The 9556-nt window shown below is 47.9% G+C and overlaps 1 protein-coding gene across 1 annotated transcript in view; it reads left to right on the top strand.

The window, feature by feature from the left end:
- A2ML1 (alpha-2-macroglobulin like 1) overlaps positions 1-9556 on the top strand; it is a 56114-nt gene that overhangs the window by 29669 nt on the left and 16889 nt on the right. Inside the window, exons 19-26 of the mRNA XM_023192405.1 lie at positions 1268-1496; positions 1692-1818; positions 3621-3742; positions 4272-4323; positions 5005-5088; positions 6814-6990; positions 7159-7240; positions 7599-7755. Coding sequence (XP_023048173.1) covers positions 1268-1496; positions 1692-1818; positions 3621-3742; positions 4272-4323; positions 5005-5088; positions 6814-6990; positions 7159-7240; positions 7599-7755 — 1030 coding nt within the window. The remainder of the gene's footprint in view (positions 1-1267; positions 1497-1691; positions 1819-3620; positions 3743-4271; positions 4324-5004; positions 5089-6813; positions 6991-7158; positions 7241-7598; positions 7756-9556) is intronic.

The raw sequence follows: 9556 nt of genomic DNA, 5'->3' as shown, positions 1-9556 counted from the left end.
TAGAGGCTGCAGTGAAGCAAGATCACATCACTGCACTCCAGCCTGGGTGACAAAGCAAAACCCTGTAACAACAACAACAACCAGAAAAAAACGTAAGATTCTACAACATAGAGCCTGTACAAAACTCAGAATCAGATGCATTCCTAATGGCTCTAAGTCTTAAGCAAAGAAAGCTTGATGGGGTGTGGGAATTTATTTATTTTCCTGAATTCGTTTTTTTCTTTTCTTTTTTTTTGAGACGGAGTCTTGCTCTGTCACCCAGGCTGGAGGGCAGTGGCACGATTTTGGCTCAGTGTAGGCCTCAACCTCCTAGGTTCAAGTGATTCTTGTGCCTCAGTCTCCCAAGTAGCTAGAACTATAGGCGCCTGCCAGCACACCTGGCTAATTTTTGTATTTTTAGTTGAGGCAGGGTTTTACCATGTGGGCCAGGCTGGTCTCGAACTCCTGGCCTCAAGTGATCCACCTGCCTCGGCCTCCCAAAGTGTTGAGATTACAGGTGTGAGCCACCGCGCCCGGCCTACCTGAATTCTTATATACAACCACTCAAAACAAATCCACACAATCCCACACTCACGCATTGCAGGCCCTGTGTTCTCACTACCGAACCACACACATTTAAAGGTACATATTGACATCAGTTTTTGCCCATTGCTTGCATGTCCATTTTGACAAGCCCTGAGAACACGCATCCTCACAGACTCAGAGGGCACCAGCCGCTCTGTCAGACGTGCTTGCACAGAGATGCCCACCCCTGACTCCCCACACAGCCCCCCTGCTCCATATGAGTGCAGCCTTACTCACTGCAGGATTCACGCTGACACTCGCCTCTTCAGTTGCCTCTTTACTTCTCCCCACACAACAACAGTAACAATTTCACTTCTGCAGATGAATTTGTAATTTTTTTTTTTTGGACAGGGTCTTGCCCTGTCACCCACGCTGGAGTGCAGTGGCGCAATCACAGCTCACTGCAGCCTCAAACTCCTAGGCTCAAGCCATCCTCCTGCCTCAGCCTCCTAAGTAGCTGGGACTACAGGCATGCACCACCACACCTGGCTAATTTTTAAATTTTGGTAGAAATAGGGTCTCGCTATGTTTCCCAGGCTGGCCTCAATCTGCTGGGCTGAAGCCATCTGCTCACCTCAGCCTCTCAAAGACCTGGGATTACAAGCATGAACCAGTACACCCCACCGAATTTGTGGCTTAATTCACAAATGTTCTCCTTGCCCCACGCTGCCTCTGCCTCACGTGGGTCCTTGTGTTCTCACAGTAACTCCGGGAAGGAGGCGGTCCACGTCACAGTTCCTGACGCCATCACCGAGTGGAAGGCAACGAGTTTCTGCACTTCCCAGTCAAGAGGCTTCGGGCTTTCATCCACTGTTGGACTAACTGCTTTCAAGCCGTTCTTTGTGGACCTGACTCTCCCTTACTCAGTAGTCCGTGGGGAATCCTTTCGTCTTACTGCCACCATCTTCAATTACCTAAAGGATTGCATCAGGGTGAGAGCTGGGTATACAGGAATCAGGTGTCAGCCCTGGAATCACGCTTCCCGCATAAGTTTGTCTCTAAATTGGAAGCATCCCAATTTTCCCTGGGAAAGAGAAGAGATGTCAGTATCTCGGCCCCAGGTTTCCCAGGCCTCTATGCATTACCTCCTTCGTTTGGACCCTTTGTCTCTTAAACCTCCTCCTTAGGTTCAGACTGACCTGGCTAAATCGCATGAGTACCAGCTAGAATCACGGGCAGATTCTCAGATCTCCAGTTGTCTCTGTGCTAATGAAGCTAAAATCTATCACTGGAACATCACAGCTGTCAAATTGGGTAAGAGAGGGAAGCAGTAGACGGGCAAGGAAAGCCTGCAGCAGAAGCCCAGTGACTAAGCACTCAGTCTTTTTTCTCTGCCGCATCTGCTTTGCTTCCTCCTCCCTCTTTGTTTTATTTACCTCTATTTTTCTCCCTCCTAAGGCTGTTATAGGTCAATACACAAACACTCTTTGATAGGTGACCACATTTATTCAAACAGGAATATTTTGAGTTTGAAAGGGAGAGCTTTTAATATTTGTAGCTGGACAAGGAATACATGGTCATGTAACTAATCAAGGACTTACTATAAGAGTCCCTGGGCCAGGCACTATTCTAACTGCTTTATGTATATTAACTCATTAAATTGATTAATTAATTTTTATTTTATTTATTTGTTTTTGAGAGGAAGTCTCACTCTGTTGCCCAGGCTGGTGTGCAGTGGTGCAATCTGGGCTAACTGCAACCTGTACCTTCCAGGTTCAAGTGATTCTCCTGCCAAGCCTCCCAAATAGCTGGGATTACAGTTGCGTGCCACCCCACCTGGCTAATTTTTGTATTTTTAGTAGAGATGGGGTTTTGCCATGTTGGCCAGGCTGGTCTCAAACTCCTGACCTCAGGTGACCTGCTTGCCTCGGCCTCCCAAAGTTCTGGGATTACAGGTGTGAGCCACTGCACCTGGCCTTTTATTTTTTTTAGAGAGACAGGATTTTGCTCTGTCATTTAAGCTGGAATACGGTAGTGTGGTCATGGCTCACTGTAGCCTCAACCTCCCAGGCTCAAGCGATCCTCTCACCTAGGCCTCCCAGAGTAGTTGGGACTATAGGCTCATTTCACCACCATGCCTGGCTAGTTCAATTGGCAGAGAAGGGGCCTTGGTATGTGTCCCAGGCTGCTCTCCAACTCCTGGGTTGAAGCGATTCTCCCGTCTCACCCTCCCAAAGTACTGGGATTAAAAGAATGAGTCACCTCATCTTTAACTCATTTAATCCTCACCCCCAACCCTATGGGATGTCAGTCACTCATAGGTGAAATCCTTGCAACTCAAAGTTTGATCTTCATATGTATGAATTATCTCATGCTGCTTGACAAATTATTGTAAAACTTAAGTGTCTTAAAAGGACAAACATTTATTATCAAACAGATTCTATGGGTCATTAATCTGGGTGCAGCTTAGCTGGGTACTTCTGGCTTAAGGTATCTCATGAGGTTGCACTCAAGCTGTCAGTGAGGGCTGTGGTTTCACCTGAAGACTCGACTAGGAGAGGATTGATCTTTCAAGCTCATCCCAAAGTCTCTGATCCCCACAGCCTGCTAGACTGAAGGACACAGTTCTTGACCTTAGCTGTTGGCTAGGGGCCTCACTCAGTATCTCACCACATGAATCTCTCCGCTGGGCTGCGTCATCACACAACAGCTGTCTTCCCCAGAGCAAGCAGTTTGAGAAAAGGGGTGCACCCAAGATGGAAGCTGCAGTCTTTTTGTAACCTAAACTCAGAAGACTCATTACTTTCGCCCTGTTCTCTTTAACAGAAGTGAGTCACTCAATCCAGCCCACACTCGATGGGATGCAAATATCAGGCTGCAAGGATCTCTGAGGGCCCTTAGAGGTTACTTACCACACCAGACTAGCCTCTCTGGCATCACCTGGGAGCTTGTTAGAAATGCACAATATAGGTCCCACCCCAGGTCTGTGGCAGCAGAGTTCGCACTGTAGCAAGATCCCCATTAAAGTTTCAGAAACGCTGATCCAAATGGGAATGGACCTCGCTGGTACCTCTGGCAGTAGGGCTAATGGCTTCCCTTCTCCTTCTTTCTCTCAGGTCACATTAACTTTACTATTAGTACAAAGATTCTGGACAGCAATGAACCATGCGGGGGCCAGAAGGGGTTTGTTCCCCAAAAGGGCCGGAGTGACACGCTCATCAAGCCAGTTCTCGTCAAAGTGAGTTTTCTTCAGAGGTAGAGACAGCAACCAACCGAGGGATGCTCAACATCTCCTCTTGCTGCGAGTTCGTCTCTCATGGCAACCGTACTCCAGTCCATTTGGGCAGCTTCAACTTTCTCCTTCCCTGGCCCCTTGAACATTTGCCTAATCCACACCCATGGCCTATGAAAGCACCTAAAACCTGGCACATCATAGGCACTCAATGAATGTTAGTGTCCCTAATTAAAATGTCTGTCTTCATCAATAGCTGCCTTTTTTGTCCCGTCATGAAGCCCATTGTCAATCTTGCCCCTTAGAAGTTGCCTAATTGTGTTTTTGGCTCTAGCGCTTGCCCAGAAAGAACTTGACAGAAAGGGCCCATCCTTGGTTGACACGGAGTTCTTCTGAGCTTCAATGAGAAGCTGTTCTCTGCAGTTCTGAGGGAAGCCCTGGGGGCACAGCGAGGGGCCTCCCTTCCCTTCCCTTTAGTGCCATCTCTCCTGACGTTCATCTTTGTTGTTTTTATCTGTGTCTCTCTTCATGTCAGCCTGAAGGAGTCCTGGTGGAGAAGACACACAGCTCATTGCTGTGCCCAAAAGGTGGGTGGACTCAGAGCAGGATTGGTGGTGAGAATTCCCTTAGAGGGCAGGAGATTTTCTTTTCTTTTCTTTGCTTTTCTTTTTTGAGATGGAGTCTCGCTCCATCCTCCAGGCTGGATTGCAGTGGCGCAATCTCAGCTCATTGTAACCTCTGCCTCCCAGGTTCAAGTAATTCTCTTGCCTCAGTCTCCTGAGTAGCTGGGACTACAGGTGCATGCCACCATGCCCGGCTAATTTTTGTATTTTTAGTAGAGACAGGGTTTCACCATATTGGCCAGGCTGGTCTCGAACTCCTGACCTTGTGAGCCACCCACCTCGGCCTCCCAAAGTGCTGGGATTACAGGCGTGAGCCAGCGCATCTGGTGGCAGGAGATTTTCATAGGCAAAAGGAGGAATGCACAGGACCAGAAGGAACAGGAGAGTCTGGGGTGCCATTCCTCGTGGGGCTGGTTAACTGGGAGGCAGGAGGAAGAAGAGAAGGTGTGCAGCACGAGGATGACTCTCTGTGGAATTTATTTTCAGCAAGATCACTGTGAATAGTACCCAGTGCTTTCTGCGTCCCAGAGAAAGCACCTAGCACAGAAATCCCTGTATTATAGAAAGTTCTTCTACAATTTTGGCTTCAGAACCCCTGCCATTCCCCATCTTCTATTGTGTCACCTTTTTTTCTGCCTCTCACAGGAAAGGTGGCATCTGAATCTGTCTCCCTGGAGCTCCCAGTGGACGTTGTTCCTGACTCGACCAAGGCTTATGTTACGGTTCTGGGTAAGCAGTTAGAGATTCTTGGCTCAGTAACGAAAAGGAGAATGGAGGCTGCAAAGGTGTGGGGTGGGGCGGGACATGCAGACCTATCTGGAGAGTGTGACTAATGACAAGTGATTGAAGGAAAAAGAGCGTATTTTATATAGGAGGGAAATACAGTGTAGGCAACAATACCGATGGGATTAGACTTGTACTCTAGTTAAAAATGGAAAGGAGTCCGGACACGGTGGCTCACGCCTGTAATCCCAGCACTTTAGGAGGCCAAGGCGGGCAGATCACGAGGTCGGGAGATCGAGATCATCCTCACTAACATGGTGAAACCCCGTCCCTACTAAAATTACAAAAAAAAATTAGCCAGGCCTGGTGGTGGGCGCCTGTAGTCCCAGCTACTCGGGAGGCTGAGGCAGGAGAATGGCGTGAACCCGGGAGGCAGAGCTTGCAGTGAGCCAAGATCGCACCACTGCACTCCAGCCTGGGCGACTCAAGACTCCATCTCAAAAAAAAAAAAAAAAAAAAGAAACGAGTCAGGGTAGGAAGAAGTTAAGGTCACTGAAGCTTGATATGTATTTAGGTTTAGACAGTATAAATCGGGTGAAGGGAAGACAAAATATTTGCAGCAGCCGTTTTTAAAAATGAGGAATTTGGGTATAGTTTAGGGAAGATACAACCATATTTACAATAGGCAGCACACTTACTGTTTTGGGCAAGGGAGGAAGTGGATTGAAAAGCATGAACTTCAAAATCATATCTAACCTGTCATTTAGTAGCCGTGTGACCCTGAACAAGTTAGTGAACAGTTCTGGACCTTCTTTCCTCGTCCGTAAAACAGTGATAATAACCTACCTCTCAGGCCGGTGCGAAGATTAAGTGCAATATAAAGTGCCCAGCACAATATCTAGCATGTAGTAGGAGCCCTGTGAATGTTAGGCTCTTTCTTTACTCCCTCGCCCTCTGTTGAGATCCTTTGCAGTCACAGTGTCTCCGTGTTGTCTATTTTATTCATCAGTCTGACTTAGCGCTTGTCTTGTTCTGTTAGAGTTCAGTGTCTGTACAGGTCTGTCTTCCACACTGTGTTGGGGTCTCCTGAAGAGCAAGGGCCACATCTTTTTCTTTTCTGTTCCTGGTCCGGTTCCTGCAACATAGTTGACATTCAGGACACATTTGTAGATTTGAATGGAGCTCGTTGGCTACAGTGCAGATGTTAATGAGTCACGTATGTCAGGCTCACTGGCTTGGGAAGCATAGGAAGGGGTCAATGACAACTTGGAGAAGAGTGTCAGGACCGTGTTTTAGAGAAACTTGGTGATTTGGAGGGTGAGGAACATATGTGCAGTGGTAGAATAACTTAGAGATTGAGCCTAAGTGATATAAGTGTTGTCACATCACTCATCAGCTCAGTGACATGTCTTCCTAAAAGCCCTGAACTCTCTTAAACAGCCTATGCACCTCTGTGTCCTCTAGCACCTCCTACATATCCAGTATGATATTGTAGTACTGTATTAAAATTGTTTATAATGAATAAAAATTGTAATGTGTTGTAATGGTTTGCTCCTCTGTGAGTTCTCTGAGGGTAGAGACTGAGTTTGATTTACTGTTGTCTTCCCAGGGCACATAGTAAGTACTTACTAAATGATAGCTACTACATGTTTGTTAAGTGAATGATGATAACTCTTAGAGGGTTCCTTCTTCTCTGTACCCCCACCTTCTCTCTCTCCTTTTGGATCCCAGGAGACATTATGGGCACAGCTCTGCAGAACCTAGATGGTCTGGTGCAGATGCCCAGTGGCTGTGGCGAGCAGAACATGGTGGTGTTTGCTCCCATCATCTATGTCTTGCAGTACCTGGAGAAGGCAGGGCTGCTGACAGAGGAAATCAGGTCTCGGGCAGTGGGTTTCCTGGAGATAGGTAAGTTGGTTCAATCTTTCTTTCTTGGACCCTCTCCTCCACTAGGCCCTATGACAGACTGATAAGATACAGGGAATTCCAGCCCCTGAAGCGTCCCATATCCTTGAAAAGCACGGGGGTGTTTTTTGAAGTTGTCACTGTGATCTAAAACCACATTTGGCTTCCCAGGGTACCAGAAGGAGCTGACGTACAAACACAGCAATGGCTCATACAGTGCCTTTGGGGAGCAAGATGGAAATGGAAACACATGGTAATATCGCCCAATTCCCAATGAGTTCTGTACTCCAGAGCATAATTCCTGAGCCCTCTGGAACTATTCCAATACCTCTCCCTTAACCCCATTCCTTCTTCACTCAGTCTTCTACCTCTTTAATACTGCTTATTTCACCCTCATGGATGGTCAAGTCCCTCGATCTTCTCCCTGAGCTTGTGCCTCCCCTGTTCTTGTCCTCACTGGTGCCCATTCATGCCTCTGTTTTCTAGGCCTGCTATGGCATATGTTCCCTCAGCTCCCCTTCTGGAAGTATGCACCCAAATACATGAAAAAATAATTGCACCCTCACCTGGAAATTCACCTTCATGCTACATTTTCCTCTTTACCCATGTAGGCTGACAGCCTTTGTCACAAAATGCTTTGGCCAAGCTCAGAAATTCATCTTCATTGATCCCAAGAACATCCAGGATGCTCTCAAGTGGATGGCAGGAAACCAGCTCCTCAGCGGCTGCTATGCCAACGTGGGAACTCTCCTTCACACAGCTATGAAGGTGTGGATCTGTCCAGGGGCCTGCAGCCGGCCACTGTCTCAAAGGACCTCACACCTCTGACCGAGCAGAAGCAAAAGAGCACTGGCCCGGGAATCAGTTTTCTTCTGGTTTCCACTGTGGCTCTGGGTGTCCACGGTCAAAATGCTTAGCTGGTCTGGGCCTCAGTTTTCATGTCTGTAGAATGAGAATACAGATGAAGGCTGGGTACGGTGGCTCATGCCTGTCATCCCAGCACTTTGGGAGGCCAAGGTGGGCAGATCATTTGGGTCCAGGAGTTTGAGACCATCCTGGGCAACATGGTGAAACCCCATCTCTACAAAAAAAAATATGAAAAATTAGTCAGGCATGTTAGTGCATGCCTGTAGTCCCAGCTACCTGGGTGGTTGAGGTGGGAGGATCACTTGAACCCCGGGGGTCAAACCTGCAGTGAGCCGTGATTGCACCACTGCACCCAGCCTGGGTGATAGAGTGAGACCCTGCCTCAAAAAATAAATAAATAAATAAGAAAAAAGAAAGGAAAGAGAGAGAGAGAATGTGGACTGGAGCATGGTTCTCAAAGCATAGTTCCCAGATCAGAGCATCAGCATCACCTGGGAACTTGTTGGAAATGCAGATTCTGCCTCCCAGCCCACATCTACTGAATGATGAACTCTGGGAGGGTGGGCCAGAAATTTGTGTTTTAACAAGCCCTCCGGATGATTCTGATACACACTGAAATTTGAGACTACTGGACTAAAAGATCCCTGGGCCTCTTACTATGTCACCAAATGCATATGGGAAAGCCATTTCCTGTGGTGAGGACTAGTAGGCAGCCCAATGTCTTTTGTAAGAAGTTTACTCTGCTGAGCACTGTTCTAGGCACGTGGTTTATTTGACATTATTTAATGTTTACAACAAATCAGTGAGCTAGGTATTGGTATGTCATTATTAATCCCACTTTACAGATGAAGAAACTAAGGGATGGAGACTAAGTAAACTGCCCAAGGTGCATGCTAATAAGTGGCAGGACTGAGATTTGAAGCACGGCAGTTGCACTCCAGAGGCACTGCTCTCTTCTGTTCACGATTGCCTGTACCTGTCCCAAACAGGGTGAGGCGTAGATCCTGCAGGAAAACTCGTTCAATTCAGAACACACTCAGTGCAAGAAAGACTTGTATAAACGTTTCTTTTTTTTTTTTTTTTTTTTTTTTTTGAGACGGAGTCTCGCTGTGTCGCCCAGGCTGGAGTGCAGTGGCCGGTTCTCAGCTCACTGCAAGCTCCGCCTCCCGGGTTTACGCCATTCTCCTGCCTCAGCCTCCTGAGTAGCTGGGACTACAGGCGCCCGCCACCTCGCCCGGCTAGTTTTTTGTATTTTTTAGTAGAGACGGGGTTTCACCGTGTTAGCCAGGATGGTCTCGATCTCCTGACCTCGTGATCCACCCGTCTCGGCCTCCCAAGTGCTGGGATTACAGGCTTGAGCCACCGCGCCCGGCCTTTTTTTTGTGTCCTACCCATAATTTTATTTATTTATTTATTTATTTATTTTGAGACAGAGTCTTGCTCTGTCGCCCGGGCTGGAGTGCAGTGGCCGGATCTCAGCTCACTGCAAGCTCCACCTCCCGGGTTCAGCCATTCTCCTGCCTCAGCCTCCGGAGTAGCTGGGACTACAGGCGCCTGCCACCTCGCCCGGCTAGTTTTTTGTATTTTTAGTAGAGACGGGGTTTCACCGGGTTAGCCAGGATGGTCTTGATCTCCTGACCTCGTGATCCGCCCGACTCGGCCTCCCAAAGTGCTGGGATTACAGGCTTGAGCCACCGCGCCC

Source organism: Piliocolobus tephrosceles, chromosome 10 (genome assembly GCF_002776525.5).
Source record: "Piliocolobus tephrosceles isolate RC106 chromosome 10, ASM277652v3, whole genome shotgun sequence".
NCBI lineage: Eukaryota > Metazoa > Chordata > Mammalia > Primates > Cercopithecidae > Piliocolobus > Piliocolobus tephrosceles.
This window is presented reverse-complemented; position numbering and strand designations above follow the sequence as displayed.